The sequence below is a fragment of the Lygodium microphyllum genome, chromosome 2 (genome assembly GCF_053477565.2).
Source record: "Lygodium microphyllum isolate KBCC chromosome 2, Lygodium_microphyllum_v1.1.10, whole genome shotgun sequence".
Lineage (NCBI taxonomy): Eukaryota > Viridiplantae > Streptophyta > Polypodiopsida > Schizaeales > Lygodiaceae > Lygodium > Lygodium microphyllum.
Window position 1 is genome coordinate 34,376,383 of NC_141136.1, and position 25,312 is coordinate 34,401,694.

General features: G+C 39.9%; 1 protein-coding gene across 3 annotated transcripts in view; it reads right to left on the minus strand.

Annotated features, from left to right (window-relative positions):
• Positions 1–5,829: 5,829 nt before the first annotated feature.
• LOC148039591 (uncharacterized) overlaps positions 5,830–25,312 on the minus strand; it is a 47,481-nt gene continuing 27,998 nt past the window's right edge. Inside the window, exons 2-4 of one of the 3 annotated variants that reach the window (XM_087692077.1) lie at positions 6,991–7,042; positions 6,572–6,617; positions 5,830–6,403 (exon numbers count right to left, since the gene is read on the minus strand). In XM_087692077.1, the coding sequence (XP_087548203.1) occupies positions 6,247–6,403; positions 6,572–6,617; positions 6,991–7,012 (225 nt within the window). In that variant the 5' untranslated portion in view covers positions 7,013–7,042 and the 3' untranslated portion in view covers positions 5,830–6,246. The other 2 variants (XM_087692066.1, XM_087692069.1) reach the window with 2 other exon arrangements.

The following is a 25,312-nucleotide window of genomic DNA, read 5'->3' on the forward strand; positions in this document are numbered from 1 at the left end:
GTGTGGGGATATATTGAGAGTGAAAAAAGACTGAATTTTTTACTGATTTTTGTTATTTTTTAGGTCTGAATGATTGCTTTTTGATGGATTTAGAGTGATGTATGGTTGTTAATGGAAGTGTTTGAGAGTGTTTTGGATGATATTAATTATGTTTTGGAAGCTCATGATGATTCTTAGTGGAAATATGAAGCTCTATGATGTTCTGATAGGTTCTGTTGAGGTTCTGATTGGTTTTGATACCTTCTGTATAGCTTCTATTTTGTTCTGATTTTCTTCTATATGAAGCATAGATTGATTATTAATGAAGATTGAAATCTTTTGAAAGCTTATTGAATAGTTTTTGATAGTTTGGAATGGTTTTAGTATGAGTTATGAGGATTTGATGTTCTCTGATGACCTTCTGTAACCCTCTGTAGAGCCTCTATCTCTGCTCTGTATCTGCTCTGTTCATGTTCTGTTCTGTTCTGTAGATCTTCTGTAAGTGTTCTGTGGAATGTATGTGTGACTTTGAGAAAGTTTTTAACTTTTAAAAAGGATGAATCTAAGTTCAAAAGAGCTAAAACAAATGGAAGAAGCAGCTGTTGAAGACTGAAGAGAAGGCTGAAGTGACAATGACAGTAGTGAGCTATGAAGAGACACTATAGTGACTCTGGTGCCTCTTCGCATCAGATATACCTCTTGGGAGGTGCATCCACGACCTAAGAAGGATTATTGAGAGTCATTATAGAGTATTTTAGTGAGGAGATGATATACTATTGAGAGAGAGAGAGAGAGAGAGAGAGAGAAAGCCAGAGATAGTCAATTCTATCAAAACAGTGTATTTGTATATAAGAGATTGAGAGAGAAAACTATGAAAACATTGAAGATGAATACTATGTGATTGATTTCCATTCAAAAATGGTGTATTCTTTTATATTCCTTGTTCTATTGATGGATTCTATAAAGATGTTGAAGATTATGGTTGATTCTATTAAATCCGTGGGAGATATCTACTATGATGTTGTGTAAAGATTTGTTGTTTTCTTTGTTTTGGTCATCAAAAGAATGAAATAAAAACTTGTTGATGTTACAAGATAGATTTTCTTGCAGTAGAATCTCATTTTCCTTGGTGTTCCTCTTGGGACTCCAATGTGCATTTTTTTTAAAAATAGCTTTAGCATTTCATCAGCACTTATTACTCCCTCCTCTCCCTGTCGTTTAAAGTTGTGCATTCGATGGTAGGTTTAGCGAGCATTTTGATGTATTTTTTTCATAAAAAGTGATAAATACTCACTTTAACATAAAGATAGGGCTAAACTGAGACTAATAAACCTCATGCTTTAACCATACTATACATTCACAAACACATATTTTTTTTTCTTATTTTTTCAAGTGCAAAAATAATTTTTTCTCTCTTTTTTTATTTATTTATTAATAAATACTGATATTTTTTAATTTTCTGATATGACTTGGTTAGACTTGCTGAGAATAATTTTATTCCTCATTTCATTCCATGCAAATACCATTAACACATCAAAACTCCCAAATCCATGATTTACTTTCAAATCAAAATTTACGAGTTTCACGTGTTTATAGAAAAATTAATAGATGACTGATTCTTATTTTCTTAATCTTTCTCATAAAAAAGATCATTGGCCATTAATAACAACCATTTCTAACCATTTGCAATCAAATTTTATCATAAAATGATGAAATTTATCACTTACTCATAAAATTGAGCTTTATTTCATACGTATCTCGTATTTGGAATGCCGCTGACACTCACTGACAGCTGCTAACACTCCTCCAAACATCGATCTACGCTCCATCATGTCTTAGCATCATCTCCCAATTGAAATCTCTCAAATCATCCCACCCCTCTCTCACATAGATTGAGCCACGAGAACAAGGTGCAGAGAGGAGAGAGAAAGATTGAAATCAGATATTTTCATTCCTCACGTTATATCACGCGTGCATATAGACAGATTGAAGCCCTCAATGTGTAGATCGCGGATATGCCTTCAATCTCTAATCACTTGGCTTAGTTGAAAAACCATCAACATTCCAATCGATGAGGCGCCAAAAAACTGCGCCCCCTCCCTTCTCCATGTTAACACTATCTGGTAAGTGGTTTCGTCTCCATTGAGGGTGCAAACGGCCTCAAAATTGTGTTGTGATTGGATGACTAGCTTCCTAGCATGGAAATCTATCTATCTAGCCTTCATTGCACTCTTTTTGGCTCCTACATCCTATAGCTGCTTTATAACTCGAAACCTTGTGATGATTAAATGGGGGGTCAAACGGACTCCGATCGATGAACAGAGACTTGTATTGGGTTCCTGGCATCAAAATCTTTCAAGGAAAACTCCAACTCATCGATCCACAACCATTTCATTTTCTGTGAAAATTTGCTCTTTTATGCCTCCTATGCCACTTTTTGCGCATTAAATCGGGCTCCAAAAATCCGCTCTCACCAATGATGTACCACATGGTAATCATATAAAGCATATATCAATTGCAAATTGCATGGAACTTAGAAAAATGTACTCTATCTTACATGACTTGCAAGTATGCATTACATATCATCCATGTGTCTCATACATATAACCTTGCAAATATATAGTTTCAGAGCGTGAGTGCAAACCATACACATTTGGATACCAACTCATATTGACTTGTATATTAAATAGCGATCCTGATTATAGAAATATTATCAACATACACTATGCTCGATGCAAACCAAGTACACCCAAGATCCACTACATAACTAAATTGTCCATCACCAAGGGAGCGGATATGTGACCTCCTACTTGAGCATCAAGCAATACTCTGGACTGTCTGTGCTATGTTGAACCTAAATGAGCCCAAAGATCCAAATTTGGCTCTAACTGAAGTAACACATCAAGATAGATAAAGTATATCATTGAGGATAATCTCTTAGACCACCCTCCTCCATCAATTTGCATGCATTCATACATGAAACAATCTTGATGTTTCATCGAGTGGCACATGAAAAATTTATCTCTAACTTCACTTACCTTGAAACATCTACTAGGTTCTCGAACTTTGTCCCTCTGGACTTCGCACATCCTTGAATCTTTCACATTGCTACCAAATATGGTAGATTGGTTGCATTTCCCTCATGACCAATACTATACAAATCATTTTCATGAACAGTATTCATTCCATGAGCCCCAAACACATCGAGGTTAGCAATGCATTATCAAGCATGCTACTTGTGCCTCAAGAATCATGTCGCATTATGATACATGGGATCTTGCATTCCACTTGCCATTGCCAAATACATTGGACCTTGCATTCCATGCATTACTTACTACATATCATAAGAAATCGGACCAATGTACCCATAGGGAATCCTTGACCAACCATTGCATGGAAAATCGATCTTTCACTAAAGTATCCCAAATGCTCAACATTAGTATACATGCCTTGCTATCTAAAACTCATTGGATTTTTTATTCTTATCCCAATGGCGCCACTTTCTTTTGATCATTACAAACATTGTGTGCATCTTATGGCTAAAGGGGTCTTCTTTTAGAAGATCATATTGTCTTGAACACATAGAAGATGACTTCTCATTATCATTGCTATCCTTTGAAGAAGCACTAAAGATTTGCACAAATCAAGGGTTCTTTATCAGTTGTGCAAAGAGATTTATCGATGTCCTCAATTGTGCATAAAATCAAACATCTTCTTTTTCTTGCTTATCAACATTTTGAGGCCTTGAGAGACCCTCTTTTGGTCAAAACATTCTCAATATGTTTCCCATATTGCATTTCCCCCAATGCTTTACGAACCTTCAAACTATGAAGCATCATTATGACTTGAATCCATTTCACTATAGCATGATGGCATGCTTGCTAAATTGCTTTCAGCTAATCACAAATTTAACAATGAGAAAATTCACTCGCTTGCACAGAAGTACCTCACACCTATCTACTCAAGGGGATTGATATATCCCAACGATAGAACCATGAAACCAACCTTTCTTCTATAATAGGGTGGTAGATGACCTAATTTTACACAAAATTACAGTAAGCAATAAAATTCACAGTTCTGAAAGTTGTATTTTACCTAATAATCTTGGACAAATGACACCTAATCCTAACAACTAGAGCCCCTTATGGTTTTTCTTTATCTTGTGTTGCTCAAAGATGAAGTACATTGAGATTTAGGACTAATCTCCTTCAATCTTCAAAACAAAGTACTATAACAAATGGCCAACAACAACAACAAATAGTTTGCTCCTTTTGGCTATAGATTTGTGCACAAATCAATCCTTGGACCATTGCATACGAACCAAAGAAAGTGGGAATGGACTTCTCCCTCAAATCAACTGTAAATTCTCAATTTATAACTGCTACTCTTAAGTATAGTGTCTTCATTTGCTGGACATGGACCCCGAGCTAGCTAAGAAACCCTAAATATTGCTATAAATTAGTGTTTTGGATGCAAAATTCATTATTCCTCACCAAGGGCTAGAATGTGTTGAGAAATAATGAGAAAATATTTAAGAATGGGAGAGAAAATCAACTAGAGAAAATTTTAAACAGTAGCTCGATTAGCAATTCTGATGGCACCGACAACTTTAACGAGGGGTAAAATTGCAGTGCTACTACCAAGCCTTCCTCCTCTTATCACCACCTCTCATTAAGGCAAAGAAGACTTGCTACCTCTGTCTTGCCGCATCGAATACTCAGCTATTGCCTATTCAAAGCTAATTCAATAGCTTCTCCTTACTCCCTCAACCTCTAAAGAAATGCTCCACACTCGACCAATTCCAAGCAACCCTCTCTTAGCTTGCATGCGTACGTTTGCCAACTAATAGCCTTCTAGAAGCAACTTTCAATATTAATTCATTGCTTTTTTAAATTAATTTTTTATAAAGTAATTAATTATCCAATTGACCCTACTCATTATTTCCACATTTAATGTACTAGCCCCTTTGGAACTTTAAGTTGTTCCACACATTGATTGGTCTTGGACTAGTATTAATTAATCAATCAATCAATTAATGCCTAGTCCTAATATCACTATATAACATTTTAAGGGCCCAATTAACACCCTAGACCCAAACTGACACAGCACACCCACAAGTACATATCTAGCATACCTTAATACAACTTTTGTTAGCATCACCCACTATATACTTAGATGAATTATTGAGCATTCAAATGTATCTCACCAAATTAATTTGCACATAAAAATGTGAAATTGGGCTTACAAGTTTTGTAGCATTTGGTTATCACTATGACTTAACCAACTTGCACTTCACACGCATATCTATGTACAGAACTTAATAATGCCAAAGCTAAGCATTAAAAATGCATGTCCCTGTGACATAAGGATTTAGTACAATATTCAATGCAAGACCATCCCATAGCTTTTAAATCTCATACCAATGCAACATGGCTATTGTAGTTATGGTAAATAACTTGCCATGTGCTTCATGCATTGAGCTTGTAAAGGTATATTAATATGGGAGTTCCTTACAAAAACAAATTAACAAACCACTAGTGATTTCTAAACTTGGCCCCTTATTTCAATCAACACTTCAAGATAAAAGATGTACATACCTATTACTTTGGTATCAATCTACCATAACCATTTCACTAATTTCACTTTTTTAATTGAAGACAAGCAAAGTATGCAACACGGTTATAAGTATTGTGGCCTAATCCTCAACTATTGATCGTAAACATGTACTAAGAATTTGAGAGGTCATTGTTTTTGTATCCAAACACTTGTATGGATACTCTTTACTGAACAAACTTATACTACCCAAGGGCAAAGAGCAAACCAGAAAGCTTCTAAAGAAAACAAAACATGTTTAAAGGGAGCGAGATTGGTATTGGAGCTTGTTCCTTTCATGCCTCAAGCCCATGGTTGGTGGAAGAGTAGAAATTTTGAAGAAAGAGAGCATATGGTGGCAATGCAGGACTTGAGGGAAGAAATTTGAGGAGACAATTTGCACTTCAAAATTTCCTACATTAACAAGTGAGGATAGGACATTATAGGTGGAAATGGGACAGATTCACTGTAAAGCCTCATGTTTTGAGGTACAATGCCTGAGACTATTTTGTGGCAAAAATAAAACCTATCACTATGGAGAGGCAAAATAAGGCCTACCAAGTAGGGCCCATTATCTATCTACAACATTTTCATCTGGATCAACAAAATCTGAATAATCTCTTAGCATCTGCATGATCACAGCAAGACTTAGCATGAGATGTACAAAAACGAGATTCAATACAGGCCTTTAAGTGATTGAACTCGCTCTGTCTTAAATAGATTCTTTTGTGCCCGTTCTTGCAGCTTTTCATTAGAAGCAAGAGCTTTCTCGAGGGCCTTTTCTTTTCGAAGCCGTTGGGCCCTCCTTTTGCCATGATTCTTCTTCATTCCACTGCACAAATGCAGCAAAACAAAGTATGGCGTTTCCTTGTAATATGGTCCAGTATTCTGAAGAAGCATTTATTGACGCGGGGGGGGGGGGGGGGGGGGGGGTTAAAGGAACTACATTTCATAAAACTGTTAAGGAAAAGTTAAGCTGCACACAGGAAAAGGTGACTACCTGAGGTTCATTGTTGTTTTCAATGAAGGCTCGGAAGTATCCATGGCTGCAAAATAACCAAAAAGAACAAGTGGAAAACCTTGGATTAAGAAACAAACCGCAAAATCACCAAGGAGCCAACTGCATATCTTAAAGCATGGAAGGCCCATAACCCTTAAAACTTGCGAGTTTTAACTCCTTGCAAGGTTATCAAAGGGGTGACAATCACAAGCCCTCATGGCACTTGGGTCAACATGACAGAGTACTGTATATAGTCGAATTGGTGTAGATAATGCTACTGCTATTAAGCCCTTGTCCCAATGAGCTCTTTCAGCAGAGTAGAGACCTACGACAAATCCTTGCAACTCACTAGAAATCCAAAATTTTCCTCAAACATAGGGCTTTAAATATCACCCATTTGCTTATATTTGAATTTTTACCTGTATTATCCTTCCTGTGCATGGGCGAGTTCTTCTCTGCAGATTTTGGTGGCTGTTTGGCAACACATCAATTAGCCAAATTCTTGCTGCGGTTCCTTTTTTAAAAGTCACATCAGAGTGCAAGCACGTATGCATTTCAGTTGCTGCGCATGTACAGCAGTATGTGTGCATGGGCACACTGTGACTGCTTATGAATGTGTTTGCTGCTGCTCAGCATGCATGATCATCTGTGTGCAAAGCAGGGGAAACGCAAATGCATCATGACTACCCAAGCTCAGTTTGACTGTTCTTTGCTATTGCATGTGTATGCTTCATTGCTGTGCTGGCAACCAGCTGCTTGTAAAATCTTTCCTGGATCAGATTCTAGTCTCTATCTCTCAACCTTTGACTACAAAACTTTCTGTTTTTGGATGGACACTTGGAAGAGCCTAAATAGCTACTGCATGAAGTACAATTAATGGCCTGGCGTACGACTTACTAAGCTCTAAAGAATACGATCACTAGATACTGGCCAATATCAAATGCAATGTCTGAGTCATGCTTGAACCTGGAATCTGCATAACAGGGGGTTCAGTCACCATCCATGGCATCTCATCAGTGCCTATTCGTGAGCACCATTCCTCTTCTTTCCAACCAACAGAATCCCTGTTCAGCAGCCGGAGTCCTCTATGTTCTAGATTTGAGAGTGTGCAATAGAAGAGGAAACACAAACACAGAAAGATAAAGGAAGAGAGAGACTGCAATGAACAAAGAGAATGGAAGAAGAAAATCTACCCTGAACTCCAAAAGAATGCTGAATACAAAGAGGAATGATCAATCCCTGCACATAGCCCAAGGTGTCAATGAGGGTACCGGATTAGGCTGATGAAGGAAGAAAGCACTGAAAGATGAAGGAGAATCCCTAAATGTCAATGTGTGCTGAAATCTGCATGAAAACTTATGAATGATGGCTGCCACCAGATCATCCTACTAGGAAATGCCTAAATCTAGCCAACCTGGTCAAACTGGCGCCGAAAATGCCAGCCGACCTAAATAAAATAATCAACAAAATGTTGTCACCTATTGGATCAGCTGGTCACCTCATCCTGGCCATTGTAAACGCAGTCTAGATCCACTAGCCACTGTGAATGCAGTCCAGATCCACTGAAAAAGAAATGCACAGGCTGGAAAATAACTCAACTAGTGTGAACACACCTAAAACCAACTAGAAAAGAAATGCATGCTCTAAGCAAAGCCGCCTCTCCATCAAAATAAATGATAGACGGAGTGTCAAAGCTCCTAATGTCTCCGTCTAACTCAAACTAAGGCTCACAGAAAAGAGATGACCATGCAAGAGACACACAACTCCTAATACCCCCTCTTTGATCTTGGATGTGGCTAAAGGCCAAAGAAGACAGAATGTATCCAAGGGTGACAAAAGAAGTGCCAAAGCTGATGAAGTCCATCAATGAAGAAGCTCCTCAGGATCCTAGGAATCCCCCTCTAAAAGATAAGGAACCAAGGAATCCACAATCGCATCTTCAATATCGTCCCCCTGTGACAGGATAGGGTTACAAGGGGACCACCAGAGAAGATGGTGGGGGATGGGATGGAACCCATGGAATAGATGGTGCACAATCGAGAAAGAGTACCGCTACGGAAGACCGGTCTGCCTTAGAGAATCCTGTACAATGAAAGGGAAATGGAATTGTAAAGCCCTATCTCCTGCCAAGCTATCACTAAAATGGCTCCTCTAGAAGGATCCTGCTCAATAAAGACAACCCCGGTACCAAAGCTAGTAAGGCCATGAACTGAGAGGAGTGGGAAGCCCAAGTCCAGAACATGGAAAACTTCCATAACCACGCTTGATGGATGGTCAAGCAATAGCAATAAAGTGCCAACACCATGAATAGGCACCAAAAATGTGTCACCAGTAGTGACTATATCTCTAATGGACGAAGATCCTACAAAAAATCTCCTCAAGTCATATGACTCGAAGCACCACTGTCAATAAGTGAAGGCCTCTCTATAGCCGCTGAAGAAGGCTCCTCCATCACATGGATGTGAATGAACACAAACTCATGTGTAACCATTGGTGAAGAAGTAGAGGAGGGCTTAGATGTTTTATCCTTCACTCCTGAACGAAGGTGAGGGTATTTCTTTCAACACTTCTCCTCAGGATGAGTGCCCTTCCCACAATGTGGGCATTTAGGCTTCGTCCAATCAGTGTCAAGGCCTGAAGAAGACTCCAAATGTTTAATATGCTTGTTCTTCTTATTCTTGTCCTTCTTGTCACCCCCTCCCAAACCTGCAGTAAAAGCTTTAGAAAAGCTAGATTCACTGGCACCAATCTCTTTGAGTCGCTCTTCATGCTCCAAAACAAGCAAAGTTGGCACTTCCCATAAAGAGTTTCCCTCGAGGTAAGCAAGCTGGTATAAAAGACATCATACTTGTAAGATGGCAATTGAGTAATGAGAATCATCGTCATGTTCTACAATGAAAATTGTCCTGCCAAAGGATGCAAGCTCATCCCGCATGTCCTTCATCTTGTTGATCTAATTCTATATAGAAGGGAAATCATCAACAAAAAATATCCAAAGTTTCTCCTCTAGGGTGATACGGTGGGAAAATGTCTTCTAATGGTAGAGGAAAGAGAGCTTTGTCCACGCCTCCGCTACGGTCAAAGTCTGTGCACATATACAAGAACAAAATCTTGCAAACTCATGAAGAGAAAAGATCAAGCTCTACTTTTGAGCTGATCCCAAAGGGTTGCTTAGTCCATCATAGAACCAATACAAGTTAAAGGTGTCAAGGATACACTCCACTTTGCAAGATGAAAGGGAGTAGTTCACACCATCAAGTCGATCATTCTTTAAGGAGAGAAGGAAGCATTGGCATCTAAACAGAAGGAGCCATCATAGTTATGCAAGGACCTTTAGTACAGGCCCTGTGAGAAACATGTAAAGAAGCAAGGGGGCAGAAGGTAGCTTCGATCTTCTCCATCTATCAAAGCAAGAACGAGGCTCAAAATGTCGATCTTTACAATGGTACTCCATAACTCTTCAATTACACCTGCAAACACAAAAAAATCCTGCCTTTTCAGATCACACTGATCGAACAAAGGGAAAATCAGATATACCCTCTAAGATAAGTTATAAATGCCCCACACGCTTCATCAAACGACCAAACAAGGTAAAAAATCTGCATTCTTTATAACAAATCTGCTCCAAACAACAAGCTAAGTGTGGTCTTCTCTTGATAGAACCTCCGAGTCTTCTCTTTGGCGATGATACCATGTGAGAGTGCAACGGAGGAGGAAACACAAACACAAAGAAAGAAGGGAAGAGAGACTACAGTGAAAGAAGAGAATGGAAGAAGAAAATCTGCATTGAACTCCAAAAGAATACTGAATACAAAGAGGATTGATCACTCCCTGCACACAGCCCAAGGCGTCAATGAGGGCACCAAATCAAGCTAATGAAAAAAGGAAACACTGGAAAATGGAGGAGAATCCCTAAATGTTAAAGTGTGCTGAGATCTGTAGCAAAAAACCCGTAAATGATGGCTGTAGCAAAAAACCTGTGAATGATGGCTGCCACCAAATCACCCTTCTATAAATAGCAAGAAATACAAGAGTGGACACAAGTTAATAAGCAAGAGTGGGCAGCAATTCCACACTCAAAAGATGCAAGTACTAGAATAATAGAATAAAAGTACAATAGATCTTAAGTAAGTTAGCCCTATCCCTAACTCAATTGGAGTTAATTTACATTAACTCTTGAGTCTAGCGTCACTACTTTTAAAGTCCTAGACACACTTTACTTTGGCATCTTAGTGTCCACACTACACAAATTATATTTGAGCACACTGCCCATAATTGACCAATTCCAGTACCGCTTGAGGGTTGTGACATCTTGCTTGGTATGCCTTGGTGCTATTGTGCATATGCAGTGATTGATATGCTAAAGTGATCATCATTCAGCGTAAGGGCAAGTCCCATACATTGGATGTAAAATTGAAAGGGGAAGTTGTTTCTATTTTACAACCATTTCTAAAGTAATGAAAAAACACCTTTCAACATACTTGGTTTTCACTAAGCATAAGATTGATAATGAAAATATTGGAAACACGCCTAAGTTAGAAAAGGATCACGTGTCAATTCTGAAAATATATGCTGATTGCTTTTCTTAGTCATTATCGAGGTAGCTACCGTCTGAAAGACCTGAAGATTATGGCATAGATCTTATACCTCGAAGTAACCCTCCTGCGTATGTGCATTGACTATCATCCTTTGAATAAAATCATAATAAAGAATCGATTTCTAATCCCTCAAATCAATGATATTATGGACAAATTGCAAGGGGCAGTCGTATTTAGCGGTATTGATTTGAAAAGTGGATATCATCAGATTTGCATTATACCAGAGGATGTGTCTAAAAGAGCCTTTAAGATATGTTTTGGATTGTATGAGTTTCTTGTCATACCTTTTGAACTTACAAATGCTCTTGCCACATTTAACTGGATGATGGATCGCATCTTTCAGCCACATAGGAAATTTTTGGTTACCTTCTTTGATGACATGATTGTCTATTCAAAGAATGAGGCAGAACATAGAAAGTGTTTGGATATTGTGCTCAATGAGTTGCGTAAGCACAAGCTTGTTTTATAAATGACAAGAAAAGTGAGTTTTTCTTATATGAGATCCACCTTTTAGGTCACATTATGTTGATTGATGACATTAGTACAAACCCTACGAAGATTGAGGTAGTACCCCCATGGCCACCTTTGCGGAATGTGTATGAGATTCGCACTATCTTGGGTCTATGTTCCTAGTTTTGCTGAAATTGCATCTCCACTACATGCTTTGCAAAAAAAGGATATACCATTTAAATGGAAAGTAGTGGAAATTTCAGCATTTGGAAGCTAAAGGAAAAGATGACTTCAAATCCTATGCTTGTGTTGCTGAAAATAAATTCAAACCTTTGTCCCTAACCAAAAAATTAATTGTATCCATCCGCAATTAAATTGGCTAGACCATTTTGACCCCTAGTGACCCTTTGTATTATTTGGCCCCTCTCTCTTTCTCTCTCTCTCTCTCTCTCTCTCTCTCTTCCCCGCCCTCCCCAAACTAGCATTACTTAATTAATTAATGCCCAAATCCTAGTGTCACCACTGACACTTATGGATCAAATAAACACTCTAGGCCCAAATTGACACTAGGTACTACCTAGTACCTATCAATTATAACTTGTTACAACTTTTGCCTTTGGCACTAACTGACATCTCGAGATCCTGGGTCCCACGTTGTGAAATAATTAATTTGCACCTCACATGTGTAGATCACATTTGCAAATCAAATGCTAAAGCAAAGCATCAAAATTTCACATCCCCATAACAGACCTCCCCTTGAAATCCTTGCAATCATCCTCGATTGCATTGCAGTGTGCCAAAGCAAAACATACTGCACTAGAATTTTTCAAAATACATCATAGTGAAAAAAATATCGGCCACTACTGCTTAACCATGCTAATACCAAACAGTTGCTAAAAATTTTCAGCCAACATAAATAAAGCATAAGATCCATAAAGATTCCAAAACTTCTGCCAAAAACCCATAGAATGTATTTTTCAATAGCATATCTCAACTATTATGGCCAAGCAACCATAGCAAAGCATAAACTAAGCATAAACCACAATTCAACTATCAATAGTATTCATAAAATACATTGATGTTCACAAAACCAACTAAATACCACTAAGAACTAATGATCATCCATTGAAAACTAGAAACTGATAATCAATCTCTGATGATCATACACTAGCACAAACCAATGTAAACATATAGTTTAAGAGTTGCAGTGAAAACCATATCAATCTACATACAAAACTACATTGACTAGTACACTAAATAGTGACCTCTTGGCAAACATACTATCAGCACAATACCCTCAATGCATGCTGAATACATCCAAGATTCACTATACACAGGAGCTGTCCATCACTGGAGGAGTGGAAGTATTGTCTCCCCCTTGAGCATCAAGCAATGCCCTGGACCCTTACTTTGCTAACCCTAACTGAGCCCAATCCAAAGTTGACTCTAACCGAAAAGCCTCAAGATAAAGTTGCAATAACTAAGAATGGTCTACTAAGTCAATCTCTTCCATCCACTTAGCATTCATTGGTGCATAATTCTAAAACTTCACCAAATACCTTCTTGAAACTTTACCTCTTATCTTTCTCTATCTATGTGTCAAAATCTGCTCAGGTACCAAAATCTTATCCAGCTCCTCAATCTTTGGCTGAATTTCAATAGATATATCCTCAAGCACATCACCATGAAAAGGCCTCAACGAGCTCACATGAAAGGCATTGACAATTATGTATCCGCCAATGTGGAGGCAATTTCAGCTTATAAGCACCATCATTAATCCTCTCCAACACTTGGAAGTGCCCATAATATCTCATACTCAACTTTGGATACACCTCTCTCTATCTTTCACCATTTTCAACCTTGTCTTTTCAAAAACCAGCAACACATAATCACCTTCTACAAACTGCAAAACATGTCTATGGTCATCAATTGCCTTCTTTTGCTTCTTTTATCTCTAAAGGGCATGCTTAACCTTTGCATAAGATGCATCCATGTTTCTTCATACCAATCAACCTCAAAGATCTTGTCCTTTTGTGTACAAAATAGGGGGTACTTTCTTGCCACCTTCCACAATCTCAAACATAGCTTTGCCAGTGGAACTATACATTCTACTATTATATGCAAGCTCTATCAAAGGCAAATACTACTCCCATTGTGACTTATGTTCAGATACATAGCATCTCAAGAGATCAAACACTGTAGAATTTTCCTTTTCTAATTGACCATCTATTTGCAGGTAGAAGGACGAAGAAAATTTCAACATGGTACTTATATTTTCAAACAACCCCTTCCAAAACAAACTAGTCATCCAAGGGTCTCAATCAACGATCATCCACTTTGACATACCATGCTACAAAAATAAGTGTGTCATATGATTAGCCTTTATTTTCTTCCTCATCGGATAAAATAGGCTTGCTTATTAAACCTACAAATAATGGTCCATATTCCATCATTCCCTATAGGTATGCTAGGAAGCCCAAACATAAAGTCTATGTCTCCATAGCAATGCTTTGCCAAGGTCTATCAACATTATGTCTCAAAGAATGACAATAAAAGAAATGCTCCATTGCTTTAACTTAAGTATAAATCCCTCTATGCCCTACATAAGGAGGATAACTCTCAGTGATCGACTTAGGCCTAAACTTCTTTGTGCCACACAATTATCCATGTATCATCTGAAAACCATCTATAAGCATAAAGTGTTCATGTCTCTCGCCATGGCAAAGCTAATCAAATACGTTCGCAGAGTTCGAATCAGCAACATATTAATCTTTCATAGCATCCAATTCGATGTGATATACCATAATGACGATCGAAATACAAGGCTTGTGTAATAATGCATCAGCCACTACATTCTTTTTTCCATCTATGCACAATCTAAAAGTAAAACATAGGTAAGAGGTTCGTGCATCTTATATACTTCTCAAACAATTTAGCCTGAGTCAAAAAGTAGCACAATGTTTTATCCATTTGCACTATGAAATCACCCCCTAAGAGAGTGTTTTCATGTCGAAAAGTACATTAATTACAAGAAGCAACTCTTTCTCATAAACCTACAAATTCCTTTTTACACCATGGAGAACACAACTCTCATATGACACAACTTAGTCATCTTGCATTAAAACAGTCCCTATGTTGTTTTCCACATGCATCGCACTAACAATAAATGACTTTAGATCCAGACATCACACTAAACGACAAATGGCTTTAGATTCGAATCTAAAGTCATTTGTTGTTCAATGTAATGCATGTAGAAAACAACATAAGGGCTGTTGTAATACAAGATAGCCAAGTTATGGCATAAAAGAGTTGTGTTCCCCATGGTGCAAAAAGGAATTTATAGGTTTACGAGAAAGAGTTACTTACTATAATTCATGCACTTTCAAAATTTTGGAGTTGATTTCGCAATGCAAACGGACCATCAAATATTGTGTCACTTTTGGACTCAGACTAAGTTATCTAAGAAGCACATGAGATGGGCCAATTTATTATTTATATTTCACTTTCAAATTATACACATAAATGGAAAATAGAATGTGATGGCTAATGCGTTGTCACATAAGCCTCAAATTTTGAACATCACTATAGTACATCACAGTAAATTGGATGCCACAAAAGATCAATATGTTGATGATTTAGACTTTACAAAAGTATATAATTAGCTTTGCAAATGGCCAAAGGCAAGAAAGCTTTGTGCTTAGAGATGGTTTTTTTATGATGCATAAACAACTCTGTGTCAAAAAGTAGTTGAGACCTAAGGTAATCACTAACAATCGTGCTCCTCCTTATGTAATACATAGAGAGATTGATACTACAATAAAAATAGTAGAGCATTTCTTTTATTGGCCTTCTTTGAAACATGAGGTTGAGCAATTTATCAAGACATGCATTGTATGTTATAAAGTCAAATACAATAGGCAAAAGATGTCGAGTATATTGCAACCTTTGCCTATTCCATATAGACCATGGCAGACCATTGCTATTAGCTTTATCTTTGAGCTTTCTAGGACACCCACAAGGAACAATGGGATATGGACCATTATTTGCAACTTCAATAAGCATTTTCATTTCTTTCCGATGAGGAAGAAGATACAGACTGATCATATGATAGTACCATGCTAAAAATTTATTCGTATTTTCACCTGTAAACAGATGGTCAGTCAAAAAATATAAATTCTACAATGCATAATCTCTTGATATACTATGTATTTGAGTATAAGTTACAATGGGAGTAATATTTTCCTTTGATAGAGTTTACATATAATAATATAATGCATAGTTCCACTGGCAAAGCTCCGTTTGAGATTATGGAAGGTGGCAAGAAAGTGCTCCCTATTTTACACACAAAGAATGAGATCTTTCACGTTGATTGGTATATAGAAACATGAATGCAACCCATGCAAAGGTTATGTATGCTCTTTAGAGATCTCAAGAGAAGCAAAAGAAGGCAGTTCATTGCCATAGACATGCTTTGCAATTTGCAAAGAGTGATTATGTGTTACTGTGTTTTGAAAACACAAGGCTAAAAATGATGAAAGATAGAGAGTGGTTGTATCCAAAGTTGAGTATGAGATGTTATGGCCCTTCCAAGTGTTGGAGAGGCTTAATGATCATGCTTATAGGCTAAATTCACCTCCACATTCGCAGATATATAATTGTCCATGCCTTTCATGTAAGCTTGTTGAGACCTTTTCATGGTGATGTGCCTGAGGATATATTTGTTGAAATTTAGGTAGAGATTGAAGAGCTGGATATCAAATACTAGTCACATAGAAAGAAATGCCAAGAAAAATAGGGGACACTCCAAAAAAATCCCAAATGGCAATAATAAGGTCTAGCAGGTGTAGGCAAACTATGGAAGATAGTAACTTGCCTAGAAATGCACATAGAAAGCCAACAAATCAAGAAAATGCATCTAAACTACCAGAGCTCCTATGTCTCCATCAAACTCTGATAGGAGGTCACAACCAGGAGATGACAGACTAACATGACTAACACAGGCACGCTAACACTCCCTCTCAAATTCTAGGAGTGTGTAAAGACCCAACAACCTCATGTAATGAAACATAGAAGCCTTGGGCAAAAGCTTCGTGAAGAGATCAACTATGTTATACTCCATGAGACAATAGACCACCGCCAGCTTGAAATCCACTACCCGCTCTCGAATGTAGTGGTACTGAACCTCGATGTACTTCATGCAAGCATGAAACACAAGGTTACTGGACAAAGTTAAACCACTCTGATTGTCCACACACAACTCTGTAGGTTCTAGATAAGGAAAGCCAATCTCTATCAATATACGGCAAAGCCAAACCGCCTCCATAGCTGTAGAACATAAAGCATGATACTCGGCCTCTGTAGAAGAAAGGGCTACAATAGACTGCTTCTTGCTACTCCATGCGATAACTTCCAATCCAAGGGAGAATGCATTACCTGTAGTAAACCTCCGTAAATCCACATCACTTGCCCAGTCAAAATCACTCCAACCAAAGAGAGTAAACCCCTCTCCATACATGATTCCATAGGATGGAGTTCCCTACGAATAACAAAGAACGCGCAAAACCGTGCTCCAATGCTCCTGAGTGGGAGTCTTCATGAAAGAAGACAACAAAGCCGCAACAAAAGAAATATCCGGCTAAGTGTTAATAAGCCAAATGAAGAAGCCAACAAGACACCTATAATAGGTGGCATCTGTAGGGGAATTCCAGCTGCCAAAAGCTTGGACTCTAGGTTCATGGGGCATGAAAGAGGCCAACAATCCGCCATAACATACTTCGAGAGAAGCTCGGAAATGTACCTATGCTACAAAACAAAGATGCCCTATGCCATCTCATGAATCTCCACGCCAAGGAAGAAGGGAAGGATCCCTAGATCCATCACGTCAAACTCTTGTCGCAAAATCTCCCAAGTACAATCAACCTGCTGAGTATGGCTCCCTGTAATGATAAGATCATCCACATACAAAACGAGCAAAACACACTTGTCACTCTCAACCTACAAGTATAGATTGGGGACATGAGCTGATCGACGGAAGCCAATTTGAAAAAAGAATCGATCAATCCTCTAGTCTCAAGCTCTAGGAGCTTGCTTTAGACCATAGAGGGCCTTCCGCAATCTACTTCACATCCATCTGATAAACACACCAGCAGTGGTGGGCTGCAAGGGCCATAGTAGACATCCGAGCCGTAGGTGCAAAAGTCTCAAAATAGTACAACCTTGCTCTCTGAGAAAAACCCTTGGCAACAAGCCTAGCTTTGTGCTTGTCCAAGGAACTATCTACAAGGTACTTCCTCTTAAAGACCCACTTTTACATCTATCATTTTCCGCTTCGAGGGACGCGGAACCAACTTCCAAGTCTGATTATACTTGATAGAATCGAGCTCTTCCTGCATGGCTTGACACCATATATCCTGTGCAAGAGCCTTCTCAACCATAGGAGGCTCACGATCATGAAGAATCTGTGACACAAGAGCATAGTTTACACAAAGTGAACTATTCTATTGGACCTGTAAGCGAGCTGATCTACGTGGACCTATAGGAGAAGTAGAAAAGTGAGAGACATATGAATCCTACATGAGTTGTCGATACCAACAAGAAATCCGAATAGATTCATCTTGCTGCAAGGGAGACTACCTAGTCTCTAGTACCTGTAATGCCACTGTCTGGGGTAGGGACTCCCCCTCACCAAGGGAAGGTAAATCCTCCCCGTATGAAGAAGGCTCCCCCTTTGAAGGCTAAGCACCCCAAGAAGACTCCATAAGGGAGGCAGAAGGGGTGGAAGTATGCAACGAAGTAGAAGAAGTCGCCGCATCCGTCAGTAGTAGTAGGGAAGCCAAAGTAGAGGAGGAGGAGGCGGAAGAGGAGGAGGAGCAGCAGCAGCAGCAGTCGCCGCCGCCGCCAAAGACAAAGAAGAGGTGCAAAGAGAACTTAGAGAGGAGAAGAGGAACTGAGGGTAGGGAAGGATCAATTGATGGCGAAGAATCACCTGCAATAGAACCATCAATCAAATCCTCAAAGACCAAAGCCTCATTGAAGATCACATCCCTACTCACCTCAAGCTTTCGTGTCGTCGGATCATAGAGTCAATAGCCCTTTTATGGTAGTGATGTAGCCTATAAAGATGAACTTCCTTAACTTCAAATCAAGCTTCGTTTGCCTCTTCTTCTTGTCCATATGGACAAAAGCATCACAACCAAAGATACGAAAATGAGACACGAAAGGCTTTTGACCAAAGAAAGTCTCATAAGGAGTCATGTCCTGTAATGCAAAAGTCGCGGAGTGGTTGCGGATGTGAACCACAGAAGCCACCACCGCACCCCAAAGGGTATAAGGAAGACCCCGATACTCCAATATTGATTGGGCCATCTCTAGCATAGTCCAATTTGCACGCTCCACCACACCATTCTCTGAAGGTATGTTCGAATGGATACACTCCATTCGACTGTCGTAATCCCTGTAAAACTAAAAGAAGAGATTCGAAGTAAACTTACCACCATGATCTGCTCGTACACCACAAACTTTGGAAGTAGTATGTGTCTCCACAAACGCCTTCCACTCGTAAAAACAAAAGTATGCCTTGCTCTTGTACTCCAAAAAATAAGGCCATACATAACAATTGAAATCATCTATAATCAACATCAAATACTTAGCCTTCGCAAGGGAAGGCGTGCCCATAGGTTTGCAAAGGTCGGTGTGAACCAACTCAAGCGGGGTAGAAGCTCTCCTAGTGGCAACTCGGGGATATGGCTGCCTATGTTGCTTGCCCCTCAAACAACTAGAGCGCAAAGTGTGAACAGGAGAGAAATCAAAAAGTCCCTCTGCCATCTTCTTCCAAGAAAACTGTTGGATCGCATCAAAGTGAAGATGACCGTAACAAGCATGCCAAAGCAGCCCAAGCTCGTGGGAAGACCTCGCGGCTAAGGCTTTGAGCATGTAAAGTCCACCCTCCTCAGATCCTATCCAAAGAACAGTACCTGTAGAAGCATTCTCCATTGTCACCGCATCCTGTGTAAAGACCACACGGGTACCAATCTGTATAAGAACATGAATAGACAATAGATTAAAACCTAAATCTGGTATATAGAGAGCTTTGGCCAAAGAAGACTACCTGTCCGGTAATAGAGCAATACTCTCTACTCCTCAAACAGGAACGGTAGAGTTGTCACCAATGGTGACGATGCCCCCTCTAGCACTTAGGTCCTAAAGCCAATCCAGTCTATAGATTATGTGAGAAGAGGCCCCACTGTCAACGAGCCAAGGCTTCTCCGTAGTGGAAGAATCAAGAGTTGTATCCTCCTAGCAAATATATGCACAAAGAAGACTCTATCATCGTTGGGGAAGCCTTCAAATCCTTCTCCTTTGGTTTCAAATGGGGGTACTTTTTCCAACACTTCTCCTCGAGATGAGTGCCTTTCCCACAATATGAGCACTTGGGCCTCTCCTTCTCTTCCTTCTTGTCCTCCTACTTCTTATCCTTCACATGTACCTTCTTCTTTCCGCCACCTGCACTTGTAGTAAATGCCTTGGGTGGGCTAGAGCTATGAATCCCAACCTCTCTGAGTCGCTCGTTATGCTCTGAGACAAGCGGTGAAAGCTCCTCCCATAAGAGCATCTCGTGGGTCCTCGACATGATAAGACTGGTGTAAAAGACATTGAGCCATGAAGATGGCAACTGAGTCAAAAGAATCATAGCCATGTCTTCAAAGGATATCATCCGACCAAGAGAGGCAAGCTCACCTCTCATGTCATCTATCTTTGTGATGTGCTCCGTAGAGGAGTGATCATCAAGACTGAGCATCCGCAACTTAGATTCTTTCACACTTCCGTTGTGGTCTTCAACCTGCGAACATGCACAAGTACAAAATCCAACAAACTCATAAAGAGGAAGGAACGAGCTCCAGTGTTGAGCCGATCCCACAAGGCTACACAGTCCATAGAAGTTCCATATGCAGGATCCTCCTTAGGACACGGGATGGAATTTGAAACAAGAGCCCAAAGATTGAAGGGATGAATAGAAGGGGGATGGGTGCAAACAAGGGACTCCTCATGCCGATTATAATTGCGTCTCTGCTCAGAAGAGTGTCTGGAAAGAAGCTCCTCCTCTAATTCATCAAAGCTCGTGAACTGGTAAGACATCTTCGGATCTGTAATCACCAGAAAGTTGCATTTGACATAAAAAACAATTGTCCCCTGCCACCAAGAGGTTGGGACCTGCCCAAAAAACTATCACCCGCAATAGAAAGTTGTCGCCAAGGTGGAGGAAGTTGTCACCTCCAAAAATATGCTGACACTTGCAATAGGAAGTAAACACCGACAAAAACACAAATTGTGTTTTGGTCAAACCACAAAGGTTGATGCCGCCTGGTCCTTGGAGACTATCACCTAGCTGCCTCGAGGTGAAAACGGGCAGTGGACCACCTGTTAGGGCTATAAACGCAATAAACGCAAGATGAAAATCTACTTTTCGGAAATCTAGGCTGCTCCTCCACAATGAAAATTATCGGAGTGCGCACCTGGAAAGGGAAGACTGAAGGGTGTGTATATCTGCCAAGTGGTACAGCTATAAATAGTAGGAGCACCAAAAAACTAGCCGACCTGATCCAGCAAAGGCCATAAGTGCTAGCCAACCAGCATTAAATGCTGGTCACATAGAAAGAAATGCCAAGAAAAATAGGGGACACCCCAAATAAATCCCAGATGGCAATGGCAATGTCGAACAGGTGTAGACAGACTGTGGAAGGCAATAATTGCCCTAGGAATGCACATAGGAAGCCGACAAATAAAGAAAATGCACCTAAACTACCAAAGCTCCTATGTCTCCATCAGACGCTAACAGGAGCTCATAACCAAGAGATGACAGACTCACATGACTAACACAAGCAAGCTAACATATTCAGCCCATCCTATTTTTTGCAAGTCATCCTGGTTTTGCAAATTTCAGCCATCAGCTCTCCCTTCTCTAACTCTCAAGGTAATACACAACCAACACCTGTTAGCCTAGTGACCTAATCAACATGTGTTTCACTCCAGTTTGCTCCCACCTACTCCTCTAATTATTGCCATAGACATAAACCAGCTATCCCCTTCCTCCAAAAGCTGTGTTGCTGCCATGCAGTTTGCATTTGCTGCCCCAGCTTCTAGCATCATCATTGCACCTGCTACAACCTGCATTTTGCTTTCCAACAGGCCACCCTGCATTAGCTTACACTTCTACAGCTATCACTTTGCTGTCTACAACTCTGGTAATTAGTTTCCCACCTCCAATCGGCAGTACACTGCTGCATTTACCAGATTTCAACCTCCAAACTGTTGTGTTTTGGTTACTAGTCTGCTGCACTTTCAATTCAACAATCTTTCAGCTTCAACTAGTGGTTATTGTTAGTAGTCGTGTGTCTCGTTTGTTGGAGCTTGGCTGAGAGTGGCAGAAGTTCGAGAGGAGTAAGCGTGAGAGTGTGACGGCTGGAGAGAGAGAGAGAGAGAGAGAGAGAGAGCGCAGAGTCAAGTACGATTCGATAAGAGTGTACCAACAATGTGTTGTTACACAAAGAATAAAATGTATTTATACTTAGGCGCGTAAAGGGTGCATTCACATGTGCAATGTGTGTGTACTATACACGGGGGTTAAACCGGGCCTTTATCCCAACAACCTCCGACTTAAAGGTCCGATGTGAACCTCTAACTAACCAACTCCCCCTAGTCATATGCAATGCTCGTGCTGAGCTTTGCTTAGACTTTTAGTGAGAACATCTCCAGGGTTGTCTTGTGTTTTGATCTTGGTCAATGTGAGTTGACCATCTTCCAAAATCTGTCTGATGAAGTGATATCGCACATCTATATGCTTTGCGCATGTATGATACATGGCATTCTTAGCCAGATACACAGCACTCTGGCTATCACATCCTAAAACTGCAGTACCCATAGACATGTTGAGATCTTCTGCAAGTCTGCTCAACCATATAGCTTCCTTAGAAGCTTCAGTATCTGATATGTATTCAGCTTCAGTGGCACTCGGTGCAACGATCTTCTGCAACCTAGAACACCAAGAAACAGCTCCACCAGCAACTGTGAAGACATACCCGCTAATGGACCTACGAGTGTCCAAGTCACCTGCCATGTCTGCATCACAATAACCCTGCAAACTAAGTGCACCCTGCCCATAGCAAATACACTTTCTTTGTGTACTCTTAAGGTATCGAAGAATACACTCGACAGAATACACTCGACAGCCTCCCAATGTGCTTGCCAGGATTTGACATAAACCTACTAACAACTCCCACTACATGAGCAATGTCCGGACGAGTAGCAACCATAGCATACATAAGAGAGCCACAAGCTGATGCATAAGGAACTCCCTTCATAGCATTTGCTTCCACATCATCTTTTGGGCTGTTGGCTTTGCTAAGCTTGAGATAAGGAGGTAAGGGTACCCCAAAAGGCTTAGTTTCAGCCATGTTAAATCTGTCTAGTACCTTTTCAATGTACTTTTCTTGAGATAAAAACAGCAATTTCTGCATTCTATCTCTACGAATCCTCATGCCCAAAATATGCTCTGCATTCCCCAAATCTTTCATAGAGAAGGCTGATTTCAACTGATTTTTGAGAGCATTCAAGCTAGTCTTTCTTTTCCCAACTAGTAACATATCATCCACATACAAAACAAGTATGATGGGGCTGCCATATGTATCCTTTTTCATGTACAAGCAATGATCTGCATGGCTGCGTGTAAACCCATGAGATAGCATAAAAGTGTCAAACTTTTTGTACCACTGCCGTGGTACTTGCTTCAGCCCATACAGGCTGTGTTTTAGCTTACACACCATCTGCTCTTTTCCAAGAACTACAAAGCCCTCGGGCTGTTTCATGTAAATTTTCTCATGAATGTCACCATGCAAGGAAGTTGTTATTACATCCATTTGATACAGCTCTAAGTCCAATACAACAATGATAGCAAAGAGCACACGTAGAGTGGTCATCTTCGCAACAGGTGAGAAGACCTCTTGGAAGTCAATCCCTTCCTTTTGTGCATACCCTTTGGCAACTAGTCTTGCCTTGTACTTGGGTTTCCCATCAACTGTCTTTACCTTATACACCCATTTGTTTGGAAGAGGCTTCCTTCCTTTGGGCAACAACACAAGATCCCAAGTATCATTTGCATATAGAGATTTAATCTCTTCCTGCATAGCTAGCTCCCACTTACTGTTGAACTCACATGACTTGGCCTCTTTGTATGTAAGCGCCCTACCCTCATCTGTAAGCATCACATAATGCAAGGAGGGGTCAAACCTATGTGGTTGCTTTCTTATGCGTGTAGACCTGCGTACCCAATGATCAACATTTTCAAGAATTGGGTCTACATCTGGAGGTATATTAATTTCAACATTTATTGGCTGCTGTAAGCCATTTTCAGCATGCAGTTCATGCTATACAGCACCTTCATTTTCATTACCAGCACCTGCATTTTCATAATCAACAAGCCTATCTTGCTATTCGTGACCTCCTTGTGCTCCTATTTGCTATCCATCATCATCTGGCTCAAAAATAATCGGCTGATCATCAGTTTCAGCCTATGGTACAGCACCATGAGGCTCATTTTCTGAAGTAATAGGTGGCTGCAAACTCTGAAATTTCACCTTTTTCATATCTTCATTAGAGGCTAAAATACCTTTCAGCAATTTTGCCTCATTAAACACAATATTACGGCTGCGAATAATTTTCTTGGACTGAGGTAACCACACTCTATAGCCAAATTCACCCTCATCACCATAGCCCATGAAAATGCCTTTGGTGGATTTTGGGTCAAGTTTGTTCCTCAGCTCATCCCTAACATGCGCAAAAGCATCACAGCCAAATATGCGTAAATGGTCATATGAGGCCGATTCGCCAAACCAAACCTCCTTAGGGATGCCATTATTTAAGGACCTGTTTGGAGAGCGGTTGCAAATGTGAACCGCAGTTTTGAGTGCCTCTCCCCAAAATTCATGAGGGAGATTAGCAACGGGCAGTATGCACCGCACTCTTTCACATAACATCCTACTATATCTTTCAGTCACCCCATTTGAAGAAGGGTTGTAAGGGGCTGTAAGCTCTCTCTTAATACCATGCAAGTCACAAAAGGACTTGAATTCAGCCGATGTGAACTCACCCCCATTATCAGTTCTCAAGCATTTCAGCTTTCTACCTGTCTGAGTGGTCACAAATGCATGAAAAGTTTTAAGAACAGCAAACACTTCACTTTTCTTTTTCAACAAGTACACCCAAATCTTCTTGGAACAATCATCAATAAAGGAGAAAAAATATGCAGCACCACCCAACGATTTCACGGGCATACTACATACATCAGAATGCACTAAGTACAAGACATTGGACTTACGAGAGACACCAGAATAAAATGAATTTTTTATTTGCTTTCCAAACTGACACTTATTACAAAAGTCAAGATTAGAGCCTTTTCCATCAACCCTCCTCAGAGAGGTAAGGACATCAAGTCCTTTTTGGCTCGTATGGCCTATCTCTTATGCCATAACTCCAAGTGGCTGCAAATTTCAACAACTGCAAGAAACTTGCCATTTAAAGCTTTACAGTGCAACAATACAAAGTGCCCTTCTTGGTTCCTTTTGCAATCAGCATGGAACTCTTTTTAACTTTCCACAAACCACCACCAAACAGTGTGGTGTAGCCATGCAAGTCAAGCTGA